General features: G+C 48.9%; 1 protein-coding gene across 3 annotated transcripts in view; it reads left to right on the top strand.

Annotated features, from left to right (window-relative positions):
• The window catches only part of Acsl6 (acyl-CoA synthetase long chain family member 6), a 57,077-nt gene that overhangs the window by 14,198 nt on the left and 16,478 nt on the right, over positions 1-26,401 (top strand). For 2 of the 3 annotated variants that reach the window (XM_021175981.3, XM_029483860.2), the window contains exons 2-16: positions 1,818-2,038; positions 4,889-5,003; positions 5,634-5,698; positions 6,728-6,829; positions 7,218-7,317; positions 8,000-8,178; positions 9,375-9,407; positions 10,909-10,960; positions 16,036-16,109; positions 17,928-18,005; positions 19,411-19,545; positions 20,006-20,140; positions 21,455-21,550; positions 22,836-22,908; positions 26,235-26,323. In XM_021175981.3, the coding sequence (XP_021031640.1) occupies positions 1,818-2,038; positions 4,889-5,003; positions 5,634-5,698; positions 6,728-6,829; positions 7,218-7,317; positions 8,000-8,178; positions 9,375-9,407; positions 10,909-10,960; positions 16,036-16,109; positions 17,928-18,005; positions 19,411-19,545; positions 20,006-20,140; positions 21,455-21,550; positions 22,836-22,908; positions 26,235-26,323 (1,547 nt within the window). Of the gene's footprint in view, positions 1-1,817; positions 2,039-4,888; positions 5,004-5,633; positions 5,699-6,727; positions 6,830-7,217; positions 7,318-7,999; positions 8,179-9,374; positions 9,408-10,908; positions 10,961-16,035; positions 16,110-17,927; positions 18,006-18,062; positions 18,141-19,410; positions 19,546-20,005; positions 20,141-21,454; positions 21,551-22,835; positions 22,909-26,234; positions 26,324-26,401 lie in introns of all 3 variants that reach the window. The other variant, XM_021175982.3, reaches the window with a different exon arrangement.

Raw genomic sequence — 26,401 nt, 5'->3', positions numbered from 1 at the left:
ATCAGGAATGATGCCTTTGCCAGACTAGGGGCCCGCGTTCACAGCTCTCTAGGAACACCCGAACCTAGAGTATCCCTGGAAAAATCAGGTTTCAAGCTCCACAGATCAGGAATGGTGCCTTTGCCAGACTAGGGGCCCGCGTTCACAGCTCTCTAGGAACACCCGAACCTAGAGCTTCATGAGTATCCCTGGAACTCAGAAAGCCTGGTGCACATCCCATGGAAGCACAGGGTCCGGGCCAAACTGCCCCTGTCCAGTGTTTGGACCACCTGGGCTAGTCCTGCCTCTACCCTTCCCAGGGCTGAGCAGCCTCCTCCATCTAACAAGAGCATCTTGTAATTATGTCTATAGTTCTGTGACTATGCCATGCCCATTGGTACTGTGCCCATTTCAAAGATGGGGAAGTGGAGGTTCAGAGGGGGTAGAGTATCGTAACTGTGTCTAGCTTATAAACAGAGACTTGAACCGAAGAGCTTTCTTCCCTCTGCCTACGATGATTTTGCGTATTATTGACCTCATGTCATGTGATAACGTTATAGGTTAGCTCAACTACTATTAATTGGAGGAATAAATAGTCAGAGGTCAAGCAATTGTTTAGCTCCTATCCTGTGGCTCCAAAGTCACCAGTGCTGTCATTTATTTTTGTTTCTCGAGAAAGAAAGCCATAGCTAGCACCTCCATTAATGTCAATGACCCATGAAGAGGCAGCCTGCAGACAGGGTGAGGTGGTCCAGAGCCTTCCCTGCAACCACTGGAATGGCAAGCCTATGCATATCTCAGGAGCCTCTAGCTCCAGGTCATACTGGGTAGTGACACTAAGAGGCCCCAGTGTGAGTTCCAGCATCTGGCACCTGACCAATTCCTCTGCAACCTCTCAGTCCTGAGAAAGGTACAGAACCCAGAGTCTATCGAGCGGTACCTGCTCTGCCAATGTCTCATCACCTAGCAGCTAACAGAAGGGTGTAGGAGATCTCTGGAAGATGTCCTACTCACCTCCAGGGCATCTTCCATGTCTCCCTGCATTCTCTAGACTGCAGCGGGTGGGAGTGTACCCTGACCACCACCTGCACGTCAAAGGAGGTGCTGGTACCACTAGACCCATCCATCACTATAGTCCTTCCTCTTAGCCTTGTTTATTTTCCTCTTTCCATCAGTTTAATGCCTAAACACTTCCCTCTGCTCTGTTAACTATATTGGGCCAAGGACTGGGCCAGCTATGTCTGTTGGTACCCCATGTGTGGTAGTGCCACGATGGCCATATCACCTTACAGGTCATCACCTTCCCTCGAGCTATGTATTCGGGCTAGTCCACGGACTCTGCCAAATTCCCCTTCCTTCTCTCCTTCAGAATCAAAGCCTCGACTCAAGCTCAGAGGTGGATCAGGTAGAGCCTGTGTCCCTCCACCTGACTCATCCTGTACACAGTGATGGGTGCTTCTGCTATCTGTTTATCTTCTCTGTATCCCATGAGCAAACATAATCAAAGATCTGTGTGACCAGGGTCACAAAGGACCCTGAGGCCTGAGAGACTCTGTGCCCAGGGCTGCCAGTGCATACTGGCCCCTGGAAGATGTGGAATCAGCTGTCAGCCGTGGCCCCAGGCATGGGAATGTGGGTCTCAGGAAAACTGATGGCAGGCTCTCAGCTGTGAATACTGAGGGCTCTAGTGTTTCACCAGAGAAAAGCATCTCCAGGTGTCCAGCTTCTGGACTGTACTATGTTGTACTAGAAGACTGCATCTCTGACCCATCCACTGACGATCCCTCCACAGCTCGTCTGTCCAGTCTCCTCCCTCACCTATCTCTTATCTCCTACAGAGATTGCTCTCTCACTTCTGGAGAAGATGCAGACCCAGGAGATCCTGAGGATCCTGCGGCTGCCCGAGCTATCGGACTTGGGCCAGTTTTTCCGCAGCCTCTCAGCTACCACCCTCGTGAGTGTGGGTGCACTGGCTGCCGTCCTTGCCTACTGGCTCACTCACCGGCCAAAGGCCTTGCAACCGCCATGCAACCTCCTGAAGCAGTCGGAAGAAGTGGAGGTGAGCAGGGCAGGAGCTGTCCCATCACGCAAAGTAGCTCCAGAAGGTAGAAGCCAAACCTGTAGCTTGTTTGATTCCAAGTAACCACACACTCCCCCCCAAATATCCTGGAGTTCCCTGGTAACCAGCCAACAGGCTCTGCAGCAATCTTGGGAAAGGCTGCCAGCAAGATGGTCCTCCCACCTCTGCCAAGGACTGACCGTTGGCAGATCCTGACCTTGACCACCAGGAAGGCGAAGCAGGTCCTCGGGGCCTGCATGGAAAGTTCACTCCCAAGCTCCTGCCCCTAGTCTTGGCTGACAAGGACCAGAGCTGAGCTCATTCCAAGGCCTTCCCTCTCACAGCAGCTGGCTCTGAGGGAGGTTAGCAGTAAACAGGGAGATGCATGGTCTTGCCAGCAAGGAGCTATCGAGATTTGCTTACAGACTTTGGCCTTTGTTTCAGATTTATTTATTTGTATGTGCATTGGTGTCTTCCCCTGCATGCATGTCTGTGGGAGGATGCCAGGTCTCTCGAAGCTGGAATTACAGATAGTTGTGAGCTATCATGTTGAATACCAGTCCTCTGGAAGAGTAACTAGTTTTTGTTGCTGTTGTTTTGATTTGGGTTGGGTTTCTTGGGGGGGGGGGGGTTGTTTGTTTGTTTGTTTTGGGCTTGTTTTATTTTTAATTATGTCTGTGTTCTAAATGTTGCTGTGCAATTTCCATGGATAGTGCGTTCCCATAGTTCATAAGAAACGAAAGGCCTCATTCCTAAAAGCTTGTACCTTGGGCTTTTGGTTCTGTTAGCAGTTCTGTGCCAGCCAGGAGCAAAGAGAGAGCCTCATCTTTTAACCATTTTGTGGTTGGTTGGTTGGTTTTTTTTTTTTTTTTTTTCTTCTAGACAGGGTCTCGTGTAACCCAGGCTGGCTTCAAACCCCTGATCCTCCTGCCTCTGGGGCCCTGGTGCTAGGATTAGAAATGCACAACACCACACCCAGCTCCCCAGTTCTTAGTGAGGTCATGCTATGCACACTTTTGCATCTCACTTTGTTCTTGATCATACATCTTGGTGGCCATCAGCCTGGCAATGTTTTGCCTGCTGGGAAGACCACAGGGAGAACAGAGAGCTGGATTCCCAGGCTGTCTTCCTAGAAGGAGTGATATGTGCGAAGGCCCAGGTGTGCTTGGAAGTGTGTGGCACTGGGAAGCGCTGGCTTGTTGTTTGGAGCTGGTCAGTTGGAGAGGGGCTGGAAAAGCCCAGCAGTGTGGTGATGAAAATGGAGAAGAGAAATCCTGGGCTGCAGGCCTGAAAGTACCTCCCTAAGCTCTGTGGTTCTGGGCCTCACTGAGTTTGTAATGTAACTAGTCAAAGGAGCACCACACGGTTGGTAGAATGGAGGACAGAAACCACTAGGAGTAGCTGGGTTTGGTTCAGTTTATAACTGCAACTCACCCAGACAGACCTGAGGAAAGACCCTCTGACCCTGTCTTCCAGAAAGACCCACCCTTTCAGGGAAGACTTCTCTGTCCCTGTCCTTCAGGAACATGAGTGGCTGTGTGAATTAGGCAAAGGTAACAGGGGCAAGAAATGAGGTGAGGGTGGCAAGCACTCTTGGTCTCCTTGGGACACACATGATTCAGGCTATTTCACTCCCTTAGCTTAAAGCCCTTCCCTTCCCTCTGCCCAAAGCCCAGCCCTCACTCCTGGGTCTGTCTCCCTCACTGCTCTCACCTCCTGTTTATCTAGAGCACCACAGATTATCCACAGTTCCCCAGCACTCAGTGCCTCCTATACCATACATGTGTGCTTGCTACTGCATGCTGTACATTCTGCCTGGCCAATCTCTGTGCCTTCCTCAAACTCCAACCAGGTGCCCCTGCCCAAAACACACACAGCCCGCCTTCTTGCCCCCATCCCTGGCACACAGTCTTATGCAATGTCATATTTGCTGCCCAGGTATGAAGCAGGTCTGACTGCATGCACCTCTAACTTCCCACGTGAGTCCCTCTTGGGCAGAACTGGCCGATCAGAACTTTCCACTCCAAATGGTTGAGAGCTGTCTGTGGTTTTGCATTTGGCTGTTTGTTCTGTGGTGCTAATTTTTCTTTAGACTCAATGTTCCAAGAATTAGCCAGCTCTGGGCCATCCCAGGACAACCCAAATAGCACTGAGAGATCAAACAGGGCCGTGGTAGAAGAGTTCTGGGCTTGGGGACCCTGGGGAAGAGGAAGGCACAGATGCCCAACTCCTATCCCTGGCCTGTCATAGAGGGCCTTCATTTCATGTCTCTCTAGATCTGCGTTGTTAAGGCCCAGGATCTGGCTGCCAGTCTGTTCTCCCCCTACACTCTCTCAGGCTTCAGTTCCTTGGAAAGTCCTTTAAAGCATAGTCATCAGCAAATGAATGTTAGCATGTCAATGATGGGTACCAATCTTCTCAGCTCAAGGTTATACATAGCTGTCCTCAGGGCTTAGCAGTAGATGGCCCGGTGCAGGGTACCTTGGCAGGTTGTTCCTGATTCTAAGTGATAACAGACTCACATTCTGTTCTAGAGCTATGTCTCAAGAGTTCCTGGAAAATGTGGGCATTATATGTCTGCTGATCTGGTACAGAAGTGCTGTGTGCTTGCCAAGTGTAGATGCGTGTAAGACATTGTTAAACCGGGCCGGTGTGCAGTAACTAGTTATGTTGAGTGTGGGCACAAACAAACTGGGTGTGAATACTCTGGTGTGAACAGGCCATGGATGTGAGCACTTCTGAGCCTCAACTGTGTGAACCAAGAGTGCATCCAAGCTGCGTACACTCCAGGACCCATTCCTGATGATCCTGCCTGCCTCAACTAACCTCTCTGGTGTGTTTGTTTTCTAGGACGGTGGTGGAGCCCGGCGATCTGTGATTGGGGGTTGCACTCAATTGCTTACCCACTACTATGACGATGCCCGGACCATGTACCAGGTGTTCCGCCGTGGGCTTAGCATCTCAGGTAAGGAGAAGTGTATGGAAAATTGTGTCAGGCACTGGCGAGGGACACAGCAGTACCCAGGTCAGCAGAGAGTTCCTGTTCTTTCCACCAGTAAGAGAAGCAGCTGATGTACATGGCTTAGGGCTCACTTCAGCTTTGCTTCAACCCTTCACACTGAGTGCCTGGTATCAGGCCTTGTACTCTCCACATCCTCCATGGGCATCCCCTGGGGAGCCTAGAACTGTCATATCACACTGTCACCCATGGCTTGGAACCTGCACCCCTGAGATGCCTCAGTGGTCCCAGGTATGAGGCAAAGGGAGGCAGTCACAGAGGGCCATCCTGATACTTGCTCCTACTACCCCTGCCACCAAGTAAGTGCCCTGTTGGATCTCCCATAAGAACTGCCGTGTAAGTATTAGCGGAAACTAGGTATCATGCTATATCCATTCCTGGACTCCCTGGTCCCCGGGGAGAAGCTGTTCTTGCATTCTTATAACCTTCTTGGGCCACAGCAGGCGGGACACACTGCTAGAGGGATGTTTCCCTGGAGCCAGAGGCACCCATGGCCCATTATTTCCACCCTGTTCTTGGTGGACAGGGGCAGGAGGTAAGTCCTCCCTGATATAAGGCCCTCTTTTCTCTCTGCAGGGAATGGACCCTGTCTTGGCTTCCGGAAGCCAGAGCAACCTTACCAGTGGCTGTCCTATCAAGAGGTGAGTGAGGGCACAGACCCCATCCTGTCTATCCCTGTCCAACCCATTGGGTTGGGGGTACCCAGCTGGGCTCCAGGGGCCTCATTTCTTAAAATTCAAGGTAAAAAATATAGTGTTTTTACCTTGAAAAGTGTAGTATGTTTTTATACAGCATAATATGAAAAATAGAACAATGTGAATTCGGTGTCTGGTTTATCTGCATAGTGACAGTCAATTCAGATATTACCTATGGTTAAAAAAACACTCAAATGTGGTAAAAGAATAAAACAGGAAGCCATAAAAGTAAAAATAAAACAGACTAAAATGTACAAATACTTGTACAATATTAAAGTCTTCATTGTTCAAAGTCTTTAGAGAAATGCATTACACTTAAAAATGCCCACATTTGAAGCCTGATGTAGAATGTCTACAAGGCCCTTGTTTTGTTTTGTTTTGTTTTGTTTTGTTTTTCATTCTTATACTTGATTTTAAACTCTTTGTCAGTATCATGATGTATATAATGTGTCTGAGTTGCTTTTGCTTCTCATACTGCTGAACTCTTTCCTGACAAATCTCCCCCAACACACACACACACACACACACACACACACACACACACTCCTGTCTGTCTGGCTTTTGTGACCCACTGAGTTTCAGTGTGGTTGCTTACATGGGAATGGATAAAGGCTTAGATACAGGAACATGAGCAACTTATAAGTGACTACACCACTGAAGAATATGACCCCACCCCCACCCCAGCCATTGACCATGGACATCTCCCAGGAGGTAGACTGGGCTTCATGAACCCCTACACACACACACACACACACACACACACACACACACACACACACATCTGTGATGGAATGCTGACAAGCCAGAGTGGATCACGTTTTATTTTTCTGGCCTTCCTACCAAATCCCTCTGCCTCAGCCTCAAGGGGCTGCCTGTGCGCCTGGATGGGGAGCCCAGAAGAGACAAGACTGGACAATCCCTGCTCAAGCCTTCTCCTTTCTCTACCACCCCCCACCCCCACCCATCTGTGTGCAGGTGGCCAAAAGGGCTGAATTTCTGGGGTCGGGGCTTCTCCAGCACGACTGTAAAGTGGGCACAGAGCAGTTCGTTGGTGTTTTTGCACAAAATCGGCCGGAGGTGAGGATGTGTCTGACTGCTTTCAGAGGTACCAGTGGAACAGGGATTGGGAGTCTTGTTCCTGCTCTTGGTAGGGACTGTCAAAAAGTGAGATCTGGGGCCATAGTGTGACCAGCTGCGTGCCCAGCTCTTCCCGGCAGCAGGAATGGCTGTCCTATCCAAGCCCCAACCACATTGTCCCTGGAGTCACAGAGGACGAAGAGTCATGATGCAGGGGCCCATTCAGCATCAGGGAGGGTGGATCCGGACTGTTTGAACATGAAATCCAGGGCTTAAACACTAGCGTAGCAAGCATCATCTAGAGTCCTTTGGGTTAGCCTTAGCACACGCTGACTCACTGAATTGATCTTACCTCATTCCCCTTAACCCCAACTTTGCATTTCTGTAGTGGATCATTGCCGAGCTGGCCTGCTACACGTATTCCATGGTGGTGGTACCGCTCTATGACACCCTGGGCCCAGGGTCCATCAGCTACATCATCAATACTGGTGAGCCCCAGCTCCACTCCCTCCTGGATAAGCAACCAGCCCTCATCCTCCAGCCTCTTTCTTGGGTCACACTGATGGTTGGGCATCCATAAAAGGCCTTTTATTTCTGCTCTCAGAAAACACTAAGATACTCGCCAGACCCAGTGGCACATGTCTGAAATCCCAGCACTTGGAAAGTCGAAGGAGGAGGATCAGAAGTTTAAAGCCATCCTCCATAGTACAGCCAGCTAGAGACCAGCCTGGGCTGTGTGAGACTATCTCACAATTTGAAAAGAGCAAACCAAATCACTAGGGGCTTATACGACGGCCCCTGACTTGGCCTCCTGAGTATGAACTGTTCTTATTCAGGTTTCACCTAAAGCCTCCTCCCACGGGTCTGGGATGCCAAGAGAGAGCCTCTCTCTCTGTTTTCTAAAAGGCTATGGCCATGTAAGGCTCCTGCAGCTTAACATCATCCTTCCTATGGCAGTAAATATCCCAGGCAGACAGGAAAGTGTCTGCTTCAGGATGCTCCCTGGCCTTTGCCCTTTCCTCCCAGTGCATGACACTCATAGCTCCTCCCAGTGCATGACACTCAGTCTCACATATGTATTTGCACCCCAGCTGGCATAGTGGCCTGTCTTGGCCTGTCCAGTCCCAGTAGGTACCTACTCAGTCTGCCTCTCCCCGTTGGTCCCCGCAGCGGACATCTGCACGGTAATCGTGGACAAACCTCACAAGGCTACACTTCTGCTGGAGCACGTGGAGAGGAAGGAGACTCCGGGCCTCAAGCTGGTCATCCTCATGGAGCCGTTTGAGGATGCCCTGAGAGAGAGAGGAAAGAAGTGCGGGGTGGACATCAAGTCCATGCAGGCTATAGAGGTGAGAGTCTATATGTAGGACACTTGTGGGGTTACAGCTGGCCGGCTGCCAGCTCACAGCTGCTAGCTACCTACCCCGCTCATGCCTGGGGGGTGAGGGGGGTTCTTCTGGGCCCTTCAGATTCATCGGTGGCAAGACAAGGCAGACATTGCAAGTAGTAGTGGAGGAAGTTCTTTGGTTTGTGCTAGCGTGCACCTTCTAAGTCGAAGCACTTGGAGACTGGTCTAGCAGTGGCCCCAGGCACCAACAGACGGATGGTGTCACTGGTCTGGGAAGCACTCACATGGCCTCTTGAGCTTCCTCATGTGCAGAAGGTGTAAGCTTATGTGTACCACAGGACTGATGATCCAGGAACCTGGGAAGGTTCTTGTCAGTAGGATCCAGACCCTTGCAGCAGCCCACAAAATTAACTTTTCCGTGCATGGCCACCCAAGAGGCATCGGATTGGTGGCAGTGTGTGAGCTAATAGAGCAGTGTAAGGTGTCCTGGCCTCCTGAGCCTCAGGCTTGCTCAGAGCAGTTGTCCTCTACCACGCTGTATGGGTCATAGACCCTGCCCTGACTCTCAAGCCTTCCAGTTGTCCTCATGCCCCTCTCTCTCTCTCTCTCTCTCTCTCTCTCTCTCTCTCTCTCTCTCTCTCTCTCTCTCTCTCTCTCTCTTTCTCTCTGTGTGTGTGTGTGTGTGTGTGTGTCCTTCACTGCACCCATGACCCTAGGCACTTCTAACACTTTGTGACATTAGTCACTTCTGCACTGGCAGCTCTTCTCCCTGTGTTCCCACTGCCCCTTCCTCCCACCCCATGCCCACCCCCCATCGCTGACTGCTGTCAACTAGAAGCCCAAGTCATTCGGCCATTCTTTTGTGTATGTTTCCCAACATGTCGCAAACCAAGTGGTATCTATATAGTACTGGCTTCTCCTTGAGCATCAGGCTCCCTGTCTATAGCATATGGTGTGGGTCTGTGGCCCCTCGGCATTCTCCCTCTTACCAGGAGCCTTAGGCTAGACTGCATCTGAGGAGGGACCACCCATGTGGCATTTGTCACCACAGTCCATGTCTGATCAGGGACACTAAACTCTGGACTTGGTATAAGAGCAAAGCCCACTGTGATGAGTGATTTTGATTTTTTAAATTTATGGCAACCTTTGAGCCTTTTTAAGACAGTATTTTCTTTTTCTTTTTCTTTTTTTTTTCAGGACTGTGGCCGAGAGAATCATCATGACCCTGTGGTAAGCTAATCTCCCAGCAGGCACTGGCGAGCGAGCTAGTGAGTAAGAAAGATCCTCTCTGTACATAGGAGCCCCTTACTGCACATAGCTGGGTAGACAGGCCAGCAAGCACCTCCATATTAACAAGCAGATCTTGTACGCAGCCTAGGAGTGCCTGCCCAGCTGCCCAACATTGCTGTGGGCTGGGAGCCCAGGGAGGGACTGAGGACAGGAGAGAGACACAAGGACATCCAGGCCTGGCTACCCTCAGTTCTCCATTGTTATGGGGAGATCTTGCTTTTCTTTTTCTCCTTTGAATGTTGTAAACCCCGCAGAGCATGAGACAGACAGAAGAAGCATCCAAGAACTAGAAATGAGTCTCACGGCCCAGGGGTTTGTGGCTCGGCTGTCTTTGTACTTATCTGTGTGTGTGTGTGTGTGTGTGTGTGTGTGTGTGCACATGTTCACGTTTATACGTATGTGGGCATTTATGCAAGTGTACATGAGGGAGTATGGAGGTCCAACGTCAGCCTCAACTGATTTTCTTTAGGTACCATTCTTTGAGGCGGGGCCAAGTGGGCAAGGCTGGCTGGCCAGAGAGCCCCATCAGTCTGATGGTCTCTGCCTCCTAGTACTGAGATTACAAGCATTAGCACCATTCTGGGTTTTTCTTGGTTCGTTTTCATTCTTTGAACTTCTCTGGGTGTCAACTCGTGTAGTCCTGTCAGGTCAGGTTACAATGACGGTCTCTGCCTTCTGGACAGAGACCAGGGAGGAGTTCAAGTTTCTCACAAGGCCTCTGGCTTCTAGGCCCCATCTTGCACGGTCTTCCCCGCTCCCTCACCACCCCTAGAAACTTTCTCACATCCAGGCCAGAGCAGACCAGAGCTCTGCTTCCTAGACCCTTCCATGAGTACTCTGTGCATTTTTTTTTACATCTCCCCTACCCCTGGCTCAGCCTCAGAGAATGGCTCCATGATTCTTCATCATGCCCTGCGTCCAGCGATACGGTGTCTGTGACCAGAAAAGTCCCCTCCCAGAAGCTCCCTTCATCCGGATAAATTTTGCTGGCTTTTGCACATCCTTTACATGCCACCTCTTTAGGAAGCTGTTCTCTGTGTACACATGGACTAGGTGGGCTCCTCCCACTGAACTAGAACCATGGGCCCAGTGCTGCAGCTAGGGCCTGATGCAGAGCTCAGAATGCTATAAACAGCTCAACTGCAAGCCATGACTACTAGAAAGGAAGGGTCATTGGTTTCTGCAGCCCAAGCCAATGTCCAACTCTGCTCAGGCTGGAGGAGAGGAGATGGGACCAGGTATGAGGTTGGTAGGACAGACATGTATCCACGTACATGCGTCTTTTCTCTTTCCCAGACAATTACCTGCCCATCTTTCCAAGTGTAGCACACAGAAGTGTGTAACATGCCCAACACATCACTCACTATCACACATGCATGGGGTAGGGTGGTAGAGGATCCCACTGGCTCTCCCCAACGTATGTCTCTTCTCGCCCCTGCAGCCCCCACGGCCTGATGACCTCTCCATCGTTTGTTTCACAAGTGGTACAACAGGTAAGCCAAGGCCCAGATGCCCCTCTTCCTGGCTGCCTGGCAGGAGACTCCAGGCATCTTTTATGCCCTCTGTGGAGTGGAGTCAGCCTGGTCCTGTCCAGCTACTGCTGTTGGCTTTTTTCTGTTTCCGCCATTGGCCATGGTGGGCAAGGCAGGGCTGGGTAGTTGTAGATAGATGGTGAGGGGACTCATCATCTGCTAGACCCAGGACAAGGGAGCCTCTGGGCCACAAGCTAGAAGATGGTCTCTGCTCGTGGAGTCATTCCTTTATGGAAAATAGCTCTCCCCTCTGTCTTCTGCCGCTTCCTGGCCTTTGTGTCAGAGACCAGGAAAGGAGTATGGGCTTACTGTCCCCAAGTCCTCACCTGGAAGGAGGCAGTTAAAGGTGCCAAACAAGATGTGGGGTGAGATGTGCAAGGACAGCCATGGACAAAATAGCCAGGAAGAAGACATGAGCATAAATGACTGTGCTTAGTGCTGACCAAGGAGTAGACTGACAAGAATAGTCTAGAAACACTTCCTGGAGAAGGTCTGGATGGAGTCTACAGACCCCCATCCCTGCTTTTACTTTGCTGCTCCCCTGAGCACAGTCTGTGAGGCTAGCAGGCTTGACAGCAAACCAGCTCCATGTTGAGGTCCCGGGACCAGCCTCCTGCTCTTTGAACTGCCCTCCTGGTGTCCTTGTCACTGCCACCTCATTCATCAATGACTTAGAAAATATCTTAATTACTTTTGTATTGCTGTGATAAAACTCCATGACCAAGTCAACCTATGGAAGGAAGGGCTTATCTAGGTTTGCAGTTCCAGAGAGCTGGAGTCCGTGGTCGTGGAGACAATGAGTCAGTGGGTGGCCGACACAGTGGCTGGAAGCTGAGAGCCCATACCTCGAAATGCAAGCAAGAAGCAGAGAGCAAGCTAGCAATGGTCTGAGTCTTTACAGTCCCAAAGCCTGTCCCCAGTGATATAGTGGCCTTCCTCCAGCAATGGCACACCTCCTAAACTGCCCACACAGTGCTACCAACTGATGACTAAGTACTCGAATGCACAAGACTCATTTACATCATCACTTGTTTCACCTTGAATAGACAAGAAGTTCCCAGCATCCACTTCCAGACCAGGAACTGGCCAGCCTGATGATTGTTCTCCATGGGAAGTGACTTGGAATTCCCCAACGTTTTACAGCACACACAGCATTTGTGTAGACCCCTGACCAGCCGCAAAGGCTGAGTTATCAAGCCAGTAGGTCTTGAGGGTCGGACCTTTATCAGATAGCGGATGGGGATGACTCTTGCCATTGACTCAAGAGGGTTTCAGGATTTTTTAAACTATGTTTTATTAAATCCTTTCAGAAAAGCAATATAGTCTCTACTCTCCAGAGCCAGCCCAGAATTTTACAAGTGTCCTTTAGGCTTATGTTGCTTTTAAAATAGCACTTCCTGAAGTCTTTTTGGTGTTGAGTTTCATAGCATGATTTTTTTTTTTAGTGACATGGTTTTGGGGGACAAATCATTGCTGTGGCTTTTAGCTTTGGCTCTCCCTGCCCTCCAAGAGTAGCTTCAGATTTTAGTGGCTCACTTGGTCAGTGATGCTGCCCTTTTATCTGGGGAAATACTTCACGCAGTTGAAATATGCTGTTGACCAGCAGGAAGGGACAGCTGTCAGTATCCAGTGCCTTCCCAACTGTGGACTCACATCAGAGGCCACACTGTCCTTACCTAGCTGGGCAGAGGGGCAGCATTCATAGGCAGGGCTGGAAAACTGGTTGGAACTTAGTGTTCTATACCTTCTGCTGTAAAGCCACGACCAGTGCCTGGCGGGTCTGAGATAGCGGGCGGACCTTTGGCTTGAAACCATCCGACTGGACCACATGCTTGAACTTCCTTGGATTTAGTCTAAGCCTGTGTTGTGCCTCTTGCATTCATCCTCTTGTCAGCATGTCATCCACACTTGTCCTCGATGTCACAGCACAGCCACATGCTTTCTTTGCGTGCCAAGCGTCTGGCTATGAGCCTTGATGGATGTTACGCTGTTCTTCTAGTGGTGAAATGTAGGAAATATGACCTGACGCTGATATTTGGCAGGAACATCCAAGAAAGAGTTTCTTCTACCCTGTGGGAGGAATGTCCTAGAATCAGTCAGTGCTTTGGAGCCCCTGGTCAGGCCAGAAGAGAGCAGACTCTGTCAGTTCTGTGTGGAGCCAGGTTGTACCCAGTTACTGAAAAACACCTGCTGGTGCTCTGGGGGACACCTCTTGCTTATAGTAACCTTGGAGTCACGTGACCTCTCTTCAGCCTCCTTTTTGAAAGTTAAGTGAATGCACTGTGACTGATGCAAAGAGGGGTAGCTTCCGAGTGGGAGCCAATCTTGTCTCCCTGAGATTTTGACCTGGGTGGCAGTGTCTCACTGTCTGTGCCAGGCACAAAGACAACTACAGGAAGATCTGCACTTTGGCTCTGCAACCCAGATCATTCGAAACACAAGATGACTTCTGTTCTCAATGTGAGCAATCAGACACTTTCTACATCCAGTTTGAAAAGACTGCTTGAGATGATGGCTCATCCTGGATCGGAGGAGCATGCAGAACCTTCTGGAAGACTCACCTCACACTTCCTAAGGAGACCTTTGTTGTCAGCTCCCAGAATCTGCAATGAGCATCCATTTCTCCTTCAGTCTTTGGAGTCACACATAAAGATAACTTATGCAGATAATCTGAACATTTCTGGGAATATTTAAGAGTCCTATAGTTGTTTATAAAGTGACATTGGAATCTGGAAGAAAAAGTGTGTTTCGGAAAGGTCTGAACTGTGCCATTATGCTGGAGAAGAACAGAACAGAACAGAACAGAACAGAACAGAACAGAACAGAACAGAACAGAACAGAACAGAACAGAACTGAAGAACTGCCAACAGGGTTAGTCTCCTGCCTCAGTTAAGAAGGTTGTGGAGAATCTTCATCTGTAAAGACAACTTTCTCCCCTGATCCTCAGGCCTTCTTGCCTCGAGTTGATGTTGTTCATCCACACGTTAGCCAGACCAGCTCTGTGGCACAAGGATCTATTTTGTATCATTCCTCTTCTGTATCTGGTATCTGGATCCTTAGAAACTTCCAGAACCTGGAGGTGAAAATTGCCAGGTGATTCTCAGAATACCTTAAGGACTCCAGGACTTCCTAGGATTCATATCTTGAGGGTCAACTAGGAGAGAAAACATGGGTCCGGGCCTGAAGGAGCGCTGGGATAAAAAGCCAAGCACAGGTGAGGCAGATCCCATGAGTCTTTCTCTTTTACAAAGGAAGACATTTTGACAACTATCTATTAGGGGAAAAAATAGTCACTTTTTAAGAAGCACATCCTTCTGTGTCCCCCTGAGCCACCTCTAGTTGACATCACAGGAGAAATCACCAATTCATAGGCTGAGATCTCATCCATCACACATCTTAGGCAGAGGGACACCTCTGTCACTTGAATTAGAAGAAGAGGCTGTGACTGATGCCAAATGGATCACCTGCAAGATGAGCAAACAGGCCTCAGGGGATATAATTATGAGAAAGAATTTATTTTTATCCTCGTTACTGAATTCCACGTGATCATGGAGGGAATTTCTCTGTTTCTGCCCCTGGATAAATGTCATCATGGTTACTATCCAGCAATAAAGTGTCCCATGGTCATGATCACAGAGGCTGAATTCAGAGATGTCTAGCCAAACTAGGAACCAGCAGGCTTCTCCAAGGCCTCCCTGCCCCTGTGGGCTTGGCATGGAGCAAGGACACAATCCCCCATCCTTTTCCCCTCTCTTCTTCTCCTGCTCCCTAGCCTTGTTAGTGGGTGCTCTGCCCTCTCCTACCAAGTTTGACAGGGGGATCAAGAACAAGGAAGTGGGTTGTGGAATTTGGAGGAAGGTCGATTGAGTATGTGTAAAGCTCATACTTTCTTTCACTGATGGATGCTTTTCTGAGTTCTGATGTAGGGATCAGTGCTTCTCCTGGGCTTCTGAACCCTCTGCCACCATAGCTCCTAACTCTGTGCACACTTAACTCCCTCCTCCAGGTTTATGGGGAGGGAGTGTGGATCAGTTGCCTTTCTCATTGATATGACAAAAGCAGCTTAAGGGGAGAAGGGAGGGAGGGAGGGAGGGAGGGAGGGAGGGAGGGAGGGAGGGAGGGAGGGAGGGAGGGAGGGAGGGAAGGATGGAGCCAGTCATGATGGGAAACCTGGCAGCAGGAGCCGAGGCAGCTGTCACACTACATCCACAGTCAGGAAGCAGAGAGGGATGGATGCTGGTGCTCAGCTCACTGTCTCCGTTTTAATCACTCTGGGATCCCAGCCTATGGGTTAGCTCTGCCTTTCACTCAAGGTGGGTCTTCCCATCTCAGCCAGATCTCCCTGAAAATGCCTCATCGAGCAGTCCTGAGGGTTGTCTTCCTAGGAGATCCTGTCTAAGTTAACCATTACAGGGAGGCAGGCTCCATTTCTCCTGGCACACCAGCCTGGTAAACAGATTCCTCTTAAAAAGCATCCATCCCAACCTTCTCAGCCTGACCCTGATTGTAGGGTGCTCCTACCTTTGGGTCTATTACTAGCTTGTGACCACTGATCTCTTCTCTCTTCTCATGGGGTTCCCTGGAGCCTAATAACATCTATGTGAACTTAGGTTTCAGATTAGGATTGAGAGAGAAGACTTGAAGACTCAGTATAACCCTCTCCAAAGAAATTCTCCTCACGAATTTTGCTTCTCTCTCCCCTCTCCCCTTTTTTAAAGGCAAAATTTACATAGCACATAAGATTAACACCCTCTTTTAAAAACAGAGTCTCAGTCTATAGTCCAAGCTGGCCTTAAACTCAAAGAAGTTCTCCTGACTCAGCCTTCATAGAACCAAGACTACAGTTGCAAGCCACCACATCTAGTTTCAATTAACCGTTTACAACCGTTAAATCTTTTTGACACTTGTTTATTTATTTTGTGTAGGGTTTTGGTAGCCCCACCGTGTCATGGTGTGCCATGCTATCGTTCATATGTCAAGGTCAAAGGATAACTGTCAGGCTCCTAATGAAACCCTTTCTTGCCTTCTGTTTTCAGGGAACCCTAAAGGTGCGATGCTTACCCACGGGAACGTGGTGGCCGATTTCTCAGGCTTTCTGAAAGTGACAGAGGTGAATAAAGCCAACTTCCTACACAGGCCTTTCTTCAGGACACACCTCCAGTTATTCTAGCCAGGGTGTCAACTTTTCAATATTACCATATGACTCTCTAGTCTTCACATGTCTGGGCTGTATTCACGGTCATCCTGAGATGAACACCATGCAAGGGTCACGGAGTGGGCGTGGTTAGAACTGTAGTCTATCATCATTGTTTTAGGGCAGCCGCTTGCAGGCAAGAAGTTCTTGTTTTTACTAGGGCTGCCCCGCTTTTACAACCACTTTTAGCCTCTAATACTGGTTTGGTCTGGTTTGGTTTGGTTTTTGGTTGGGGACTTACTATGTATTTCAGGATGGCCTTGAATACCTGATGCCCCTGCCTCAGCCTCCCAGATGCTGGGATTACAAGCATGAGCCATCAGACTAGCTTTCAGCCCCAGTGAGGAAATGACCCATCCCCCAACATCACTTGATATCAAAAAGCTCTAAAAGCCCAGGGTGGGGGTTGGGGAGCATGTAAGCCTAATTTCATTCTTCAGTTCAAAAAATGAGATCCCTCCCAGTTCCTGTGTGTACCTTTATCTCAGAAGTGAGCCTCCGTGACTTGTTTGTCAAGCAGGCTGGGGTTTAATTTGGCCGTTTTGTGTTTAAGGACTACTAGAGTCTGAGAAACAGCAGCAGCTGCTACGGCAGCTGTACGTAAAGGTAACTGCAAAGTCCAAAAAGCTTGCTTTCTTGGTCTGACCAAAGCATGATAGTATTTATAATCAGTTAAGGAAGGAGGAGGGCCTGTCCCAAGCGGGGTGAGTATGTGCTATAGCTTCCTTCGGGAGAAGGAATGCCAGGCCCTTCCTCCACTGTGGAAATGGTCTGAGTGTGTGCCACATGATACTGTGGGGCATTATCCTCCAAATGCTGAGATGCTTTGGTGGGAAATGGAGGCATGATTGCTGGTTGAGATCAGGTTCAGAGTCATGATCCAAGATCCCCAAGTCTGTCCAAGCCAGCTCAAAAGCAAAAGGAGAGTGAAGACTTGTAGGACAAGACAGAATAGTTAGGTCCCACTAAGGAAGTCCCCACCCTTTGTTGGCTGGAACAGCCTGTGTCTCTGGGACCAGTCCCATCTGGGAGACAGCTGTGGGATAGTGCCCAGCTTGTGTATTCTCCTTTAAGGACAGCCTGATTCCCAAGCGGTGGCTTGGGAGGCTACGTCTGGCCACCTGTTTGTGGCTTGGCCTCTTTTCCTCTGCCACCCGCCCACAACTCAGCCCAGCTGGCATAAATGATATGTAGGACTCTCTGAACCATTTTCTCCACGAGGCCTAGAATGTGCCATCAAGCCGACTGAGACTGTGTGACACTGCTCAGGTAGCCAGGGCAGTAGATGTTACTTACAGAAAGGGTGGGGAGAGGAGAGAGCCCAGGTAGGTGCCCACAACAACAGACAGAAACGACAAGTGAGGTGCAGGCCCGTCCTGAGAGGAGACTTCCCTGCGGAGCCTGGCTCTGCTGGTTTAAATGTGCTTCCTGTGGCTCTTTGCTTCTGCAGATAACCTACACCCACTGGCGCTGCGACCTAACACTTGGCTTCCCATGCTGCCTCTCTCTCTCCCTCTCTCTCTCTCTCCCTCCCTCCCTCCCTCCTCCACCTCTCCTCCCCACCTCCTCCTCTCACTCATCATTTTTCCCTCTCTTCTCACCTCTCTCTGTCCTCCCCACTCCCTCCTCCCCCTCCCCCAGGCCATTTTTTTTCTCTTTATTGTTTGATGACTCTCTCGTTGTCTTCCTGTCAGTGTTTCTTTCCTTTCTGTCTCCCATGCCCGTCACCTGCAGAAAGTGATCTTTCCGAGACAGGACGATGTGCTCATCTCCTTCCTGCCTCTGGCTCACATGTTTGAGAGAGTGATCCAGGTAAGCCTCCAACCTGGCTGACGGGGACTCGCCTGGGCTCCCTGTGTTTTCTTGCAGAGTCAGTGGGCCCCCACCTGTGCGGACGTCCACTTTTCCTACTTGCCTTTAGCACACATGTTTGAGCGCATGGTGCAGGTAAGGCCCTGGCATCAGGGAGGCTACCCTCCGTGCCCAGAACCTACACTTAATGGCAAGGTCTCACCTGCCACTGGTTGTGTGAAGTAGGACCAAAATGACTGTATTCTTAGAAGGTAGCATGAGGGGGGCCAGAGAGATCTGAGGACCTTGGCCACCCCACCTGTCCTCCCTAGGCAAGGTGCTTCAGGAAACACCCAGACCCACCTCGCCTTTCTCACAGTCACGCCTCAGCTGGGAGAGGACCTGGGTTAGTGGCATTGGTTCCAAGAGCATGACAGACCTTCAAAAGTGCTTTGCGACCCCGGCTGTGTGTGGGACTGCTCTGATAGCCAGCATGCTCCTGTTCCATGACTTACAAACTTCTTAAGGCCAGAATGAAGCAGTAAAACTGCGGCATCCAACTGTCATGGCTCTCAGTCTACAGACCTGGACTATGCACTGGTCCTCAGACAGTTCTTGGGGGCGTGGGGGGGGGAGGGGGTAGGAGAGCAAAGCAGGGAATCCATATAGGATGGTGGAGTCGAAGAATTTCCCACACATGTGTCATTGAAAGGATCAGCCAGTGAATAAAAGATATCTTTCAAGTATATCAAGTATATTTCTGCTGTCTGGCGGGGAGAGCTGGCGTCATTGGGCCTGGATTAGAATGCAAGACATTATCGTCAACTAGTTTTATGCAGCTGAGCAAGCCACTTTATCTTTCTGAGCCTTGTGTTCTTCTTCCACCAATGATCATAGCTGGAATACTGCCTTCCTTAAAGAGCTGCCCTGGGCGTTAAAGAACAGAGCACATGATAAGGCTCCTCGTGTGCTTCTGGCCCCATAGGAATCAGCCAGGAGCCCCTGGTCTCCCATCACCTCTAGTAACCAAGGAAGATAGCACTTCATGCCACAGTTGCAGAGATGTCTCTGGGAAATCCATTATGGAGTGTAGATAATAAAACATTTCAAGGACCCAAGTTTCCAGGGTGGGATGGGGTGGCTCATGTCTAGGGTTGAGAGTGGGTGTAAAGGAGCAGGCACCAACAAGAATGGCTACTCCAGTGTCATTCCACTTGACCTTCTCCTTAGGCCTGGCTGGGACTTGGTACAAAGGTTGTGGGTCAGTGGGTGGGTCACTCACCTGCCACTCAGTATCTTATGGCAGCAGCCAGAGCTGGGTTGGGATCCTGGGTGTTCTCCACGGAGGGCAAAACTTTGGATAGCTCTGGCCTGCAGCCAGGAGTTCCCACCCTAAGCAATCCCACCTTCTTATCCTCTCCCCCAGTCTGTTGTCTACTGCCACGGAGGGCGCGTGGGCTTCTTCCAGGGAGACATCCGCCTCCTCTCAGACGACATGAAGGCTCTCCGCCCCACCATCTTCCCTGTGGTCCCACGGCTGCTGAATCGGATGTATGACAAGGTGGGTCCCATGGACTGGAAGGTTCTCATTTGCTGGTGTGGATAGAATCTGAGGTTCCGGGGGAAGGGGTTCCTTCCCTCCAACCCAGGTCTGAAAACTAGCCTCCTTCCTGTGTTCCCCAAGTCTTCCCTATGTTTCCTTCTCCGGTTTCCTTCCAGTCTCCAAAACTCTGGTTAAAGAGACCTGAGCTGCCTCTCCTCCCTTCTCCCAACCCCCCCCCCTGCCTCCTTTCTCTTCCCCTGCCTTCTTTCTACCCCATCTTCTTCCCATCTCCAAAATGTGCCTGGCCCTTGACAGCATTAACCCTCAGCTTTACGCTACAAATCCAGCGACCTCTCACAGGTGTACAAGGGAACACGGGTCCTCTGCTGGCCATCATGGGCCCTCTTCCTGGAGGGTGTGTTTAGAAGGGAGGTAATCTGGCCTTGCCTGACTGCTGTCTCCCGATTCTGCTTCTCAGATCTTCCACCAGGCAGACACCTCACTAAAGCGCTGGCTCCTGGAGTTTGCGGCAAAGCGCAAGCAGGCAGAGGTCCGGAGCGGAATCATCAGAAACAATAGTATCTGGGATGAACTCTTCTTTAATAAGATTCAGGTAAAGAAGTGAGTCTGAGTCCAGAATGGCACTGTGCCTGGTGGGTGATCTCATGGGAGAAATGGAGAAGATGGCCCAGTGACCTGTAATATGGTTAATAATAATAATAATAATAATAAACTACTCTTGTGTTGCTGCTGGAATTTTAGAGCCATGATTTTTTTCCATAAGTTTTGGAGATGTGCTGTATCTGCTGAAAAACATCCTTATCAATAAGGATCCCTAGGTTTGACCACACTCTGGTAGATAGCTTCACACCCATGTGTAGATGGCCTGTACAAGCTGGACCCCATAGGATATTAAACAAACCAAAAAGAAAACAGGAAGTTGGGAGAGAGGTGAGGGAGTCAGGGATGGACCCTGGTGGAGTTAACAGGAGGAGTGGGGAAATTAATATGGTATGAGACTCTCAAAGAATTAATTAAAATATTATATACTTATACTTACATACATACACACACACACAAATACATGTATATATATATATATATAGACATATATAAATACATACACACATATATACATACATAATATGTATTTTAAAGGCCCTTAGAGAGTAGGTCCTTTGGCTGGGTCCTTGCTGGGTGCTCAGGCCATTGTTCCACTGAAGATGTCCCCGGGACCTGGAGGCCTGGGCTTCCTCCCGCCATTCCCAGTAAACTGGTGATGCTGGGCTTCCAACGGCACTCACTTCTCTCTAGATAAGCAGGAGTCCTCTCTCCCTTTCCTTGTGCCCTGTCCTGTCAAGTCAGCTTCTCCCAAATCAGGCCAGTCCCAAATTGTTCCTTGCTAAGTCGCCACCACAGTCCCTGTGTCCTGCACCACCCTAGGAATCTCACTCATTAGTGGTATCAGCTCAGTCTTCTTCTTGCTAATTCTGTTTTTAGCCATGAAAATTAATATTTAAGCTCTCTCGGCTCAACTTTCAGAAACAAAGTGTTTCAAGTATCCTTTGTCCCCTGCAGAACGTAGTAAATAAAGCATGGTATTGACTTCTACATGAGAAAAAGTCAATGCCATTAAAATGGAAGCTGGAGCCCGGTGAATAATGAGAGCACAGAGAAGCAGATGAATCATTTAAGGAGGGAGAAGCACGGCATTAAAATTGCCTCATGGAATCATGGCACTCAGAGTTGGCCACAGAATTGGACAAACTGGGTTATGTTGACAACTAGCCACATTTATTACAAAAGAGAAGCGGCTTCCTCAGCACGTGGCTCTCTTCCAGCACCCAGGGTCCAGCTGTTGAAAGCAGACCATAAATGAAGACCATCTCGTGTGTCACCATCATTGGCCACTTCTTTCTTCCCACAGGCCAGTCTTGGTGGGCATGTGAGGATGATTGTCACTGGAGCAGCCCCCGCGTCACCAACGGTTCTGGGATTCCTCCGAGCAGCTCTGGGGTGCCAGGTATCATCATCCCGGGCCTTCCTTGGGGGTGGTGGGATGTGTGCTGGGCAGCCGGGTTCAGAGGAAGATGCCAGAGGCCCAAGCCTTTCACTCTGTGGGTAAGAAAAGTGCACAGTCACAGAGAACAAGAATGGCTTTGCCACCTTTTTGGAACCCCCAGGAATATCCATGCTATAAGAGTCCTTTACCTGGAACCTCGCAAGATTTAGCAAAAGGAAAAAGAATCAGATGAACTATATATCTATGTATCTATGTATCTATATATCTGTATATCTATATAGCTGTATCTGTATCTCTCTCTCTCTCTCTCTCTCTCTCTCTCTCTCTCTCTCTCTCTCTCTCTCTCTCTCTCTGCTGGAGAGATGCCTCAATGGTTAAGAATACTTAATGATCTTCCAGAGGGCCTGAGTTTGGTTTCCAGAAACCACTTGGTGGGTCACAACTCCAGTTCCAGGGGATCCAGCACCCTCTTACCCTCTTCTGACCTCCTCTGTCACCACACACACATAGTGCACACACACACACACACACACACACACACACACACACACATATATATATATATATATATATATATATATATATATATATATATATACTCAGACACATATATGAAATAAATATGCTTTTAAAAATAAAAATTTAAATGCATCCTTAGTGTGCTGGAGACTCTGTATCATACTGCCCTGCCTCTCTGCTCTCTATAGCCTTCAAAGTGTCTCCCATCTCAAAGCAAGAACATCAGGAAAGAACAGCCCATCTGCGTGCTGTTGTTTGGTTATCTCTGAGAAGCAAAACAATCAAACAAAACCATCTCTTAATTTATCCATTCAGTTAAAATCTGTCAGTTTCCTACAGAGGCAGGGAATGGTGTTGTGGCTGCAGCAGGGCTTCAAGGGAAGCTAAACATGTCTGTTTCTTATGTACAGTGCTTCCGATGCCTTGAACCCCAGGGCCTAGAGAGGAACACCAAAGATAAAATCAGACCTGTAGTAGACCTAGAATATTTATCTTGAGTATGCATTTATCCAAATGAAGATAGAGCCTAGGGCTAAAAACTGGCCAGAAACCTTTATTACAAACCACACAACCTAAGTGCTCATGGTTAAAAGTAGCAGCACAGCCCTGCTGTGTTCATTTCTGCCAGTGTCAGCTACCAGGGCACTACACATCTCCACAGCCTCACTGGGAGCCACAGACAGTCAGCAGGAGGCAAGCTGGCCAAGAGGGGCTCCAGACGGTTCTGAAGCAGTGGCCCACATCACGGTTTCTATTTTGCTTGAAGGTCTATGAAGGTTATGGGCAAACTGAATGCACAGCTGGGTGTACCTTCACAACGCCAGGGGACTGGACATCAGGTAGGAGAGCTTACAGGGGTGGGGAGGGGGCAGGATGGGAGGTAATGTGGTGAGGGGTCATGTCAGGGGTTATCTGAATTGTGACACTGTGGCTCTAATGTTTTCTTTGTTGTAATTTTTTGCACTTTCTTTTTTTGTACTTTCCCCTATTTAAATTTTTATTTGTAATTTAAAACTGCATTTATTTACTTAGTTTATGTGTGCATGCGTGTGCACACACACCCTGGCACACTGTGGAAGTCAGAGAACAACATTCAGGGGCTTGTTTGCCCCTTTCATTGTGTGGATTTCTGGGACAAAGTGAAAGTCTTCAAACTCAGCAGCAAGTGTCTGTCTTTGCCCTCCTGCTTTTTGTTTGTTTGCTTTTTGTGTTGGTTTGGTTTGGTTTGATTTTATTAATAGATAGAAGCTGTGCAAAGTGTGGAGCACAGGCTAGAACTCCATGTGGTAAATGCTTCTAATACCAGCACATTGCTTTTTGTAGATTCTATGTAACCACACTGCTCTATACAACAAAAGAAGAGGTCTATGAGTTGAATGTGACTTGTAACAGACAACTCTCTCTTTTAAAAAAAGATGTAGAGTGTTTTGCATGCATGTACATATGTGCACTGTGTGTGTGTGTGTGTGTGTGTGTGTGTGGTGCCTGTTGGGGTCAGAAAAGAGTGCTGGACCCCTGGAACTAGAATTACGGATGGTTGTGAGCCAGTATGTGGGTGCTAGGAGTTGAGCCCCAGCCCTTTTGGAAGAAGAGCCATGTTTTCAGCTCCTCTGAGGACCATGTCTTAAGGATGGGGCTCTTATGGTGTAGAAGGCAGTGACAACCTCAGAGAGGAGGAGGCCGTGCACACTCTCAGTGTGAGGAGATCCCTCCTCCTAGGCATAGTGAAGTAGGTCTGTAGTAGTTAGCTTTTGGATCACCCATCACCAGACCTCCACTAGGCACTGAACAAACTTGGAAAGCACTCAGCAAAAGAATTCCTTAGGATGCTTCCCCTGCGACCACTGTTTGTGCTTACGTTTGCTCAAATACAGACTGGAAATTTTGGAATGATGAGCTTGCAAAAGAAAAAAAGCCAGTTAATGCAACAGTATTTCACAGGATCTTGAAACACAATAGGTAAACTCAAAATGGAAACTGCATTTGACTGATCCAGATAAGAAGTGATGTTTTTTTCATGAACCCTGTCTCATTTCACTCAAGCTGGGTGAAGGCTGCTTGCTTCCCATACAAACTCTCTGCTCATTCTCCTACTGACAGATATTCTTTGGGAACTCTCTTTGAAAGTCGTGTTCACTCACTATTTTTTTAAAAAATATATATACAAATATTTAATTTTAATTATATGTATGTCTGATGTGCACTTGAGTCCAAATGTCCATAGGGGCCAGAAGAGGGCATCAGATTCCCTGGAGCCAAAATTACAGGTGGTTTTGAGCTGCCTAATGTGGATGCTGGAAATCAAATTCTTCTCTGTAAGAGCAGTAAGCTGAGCCATTTCTCCAGGACCTAGCTGTGTGTATGTGTGTGTGTGTGTGTGTCTGGTATGTGTGTGTGTGTCTGTGGGTCTGTGTGCCTGTGTGTGTCTGTGTGTGTGTGTATGTGTCTCTGTGTGTGTGTCTGTGTGTGTCTGTGTGTGTATGTTTCCACTATACCAAGTCACCATTCCATGAATTGCATTCCTTTCGGGCACTTTCATTCTTTTAAAAAATTACATTTATTTATTTATTTGTGTGGGTGAGAGAGCATGTGTATTTCACAGTGCACATGTAAATATCTGAAGAAAGATTGCATGAGTCAGTTCTCTCCACCGTGTAGATTCTGGGGATCAACCTTAGAACCCTGAGCCCACTCTAACCCCACTTACCTCGGATGCCATCTTTAATGCTGTCCTAGTTAAAACTATTGAGTTTTTAATTCATCCTTACTGGAAGCCCTAGGAGGCTGGGTGTCAGAAAGCTGATGTCTCTTTGTATAATATCATAACAGGTTTAGCAATGTGTCTTCTAAAAGAGAAACCCAAGTGCCCCAGCCTTCTTTTTCATACCTGTGGCAGTCTGGTTCAGGACCTTGGCCAGCACCTACTTAGCGCTCCATTTGCTTCCCATCATGTGAGGTAAAGACTACAAGGGCTAGTGAGTGACTTCGATAGGATCTTGTGGCTGGAGTGCATAAGATCATCAAACTTTAGAATTTGATCCCCCCCCCCCGCCACCGCCAACCCCAGGGATGAGTAACTTCATCCTGGTTTTCTGTTCCTTGCCGTACTGAGTACAGTGGCATCCATACTGCCTAGGTACTAGTGAGAAATGAAGACCCTCATGCCTCATCCCAGACCTCAGTCCAAATCTGCGGTGTAGCAAGCACTCTGGGTTGTAGTTTATGATCCACGTGTAGCACACGCTGGCCTCCATCTCCTGATCCTCAACATTCATCTCCTATTACAGCTGTGCACCACTATGCCCAGCTGGAAAAATGTCTTGATGTGGGTACCACTCTACAACCTCCTAACCATGTGCATGGTGGAATGAGAGTCCCACCTTACTCAGAGCCTCTATGTAGTTTTGTGCTGGGTCAATTATGCTGGCCCCACTCTGTAAGAACCAAATATAAGGGTCAGTGAGTGTTTCAGAGGTAAAGGCTTGTGTTACCAAGACAATCCCCAGAATCCACATGATGTAAAGAGAGAACTGACTCCTCCGAGCCCTCCTCTGACCTACACACACAGACACACACACACACACTATACTAATAAATGTAGATAAATTAAGAACCAATGTAAATCTCACATGATGATGCCTTCCCATAATTGCAAGACTGGTAAGGATGACACACAGAACCACAAGTTTGGGGTCAGCCTGAGTGCTGTAGTGAATTTCAAGACAACCTGGGCTGCACAGAGAACCCTATGTGTGAATAGATATATTAAAGTGGAGCTCACACTCTGCATTCCCCGGAGTTTAGTTTTGCCCTCGGTTTGTCCCTGTCACCAGCACCTGCGTAAAGGTGTGTTACTCTGGTCCCACAGCTCCCTGCTTTAACCCACCTGGGGGTTTGTTTCCATTTTTGTTTTGTCTCTGTTTTGTTTTGATAGAAGTAAGGCCTCAGGTGGCCCAGGCTAGCCTCAGGTGGCCCAGGCTAGCCTCCAACCACTCACTACACAGCCTAGGATGACCTTGAGCTCCTGATACTGTTTCCTCTACCTCTCGACTTCTGCGATCGTAGGCATGCTCCACTCTACCAGGATGCTTGGGGATCCCCCAGGGATGTCAAGCACCATGGTACCGAACCACTGAACTAGCATCACCTTGTTCTGGTGTCCTAGGGCATGTAGGGGCACCTCTGCCCTGCAACCACATCAAGCTGGTCGATGCAGAGGAACTCAACTACTGGACCTGCAAAGGAGAAGGAGAGGTGAGGTTCAGATGTCACCCTTGCTTCTATGGATGTCACATGTAGCCAAGCAGAAGCAAAGGACAGTGGGGATAAATC

Source organism: Mus caroli, unplaced genomic scaffold (genome assembly GCF_978045245.1).
Source record: "Mus caroli unplaced genomic scaffold, Mus_caroli_1 scaffold_13, whole genome shotgun sequence".
Lineage (NCBI taxonomy): Eukaryota > Metazoa > Chordata > Mammalia > Rodentia > Muridae > Mus > Mus caroli.
The sequence above is the reverse complement of the archived record's forward strand: the minus strand, read 5'-3'. Positions and strand labels throughout refer to the sequence as shown.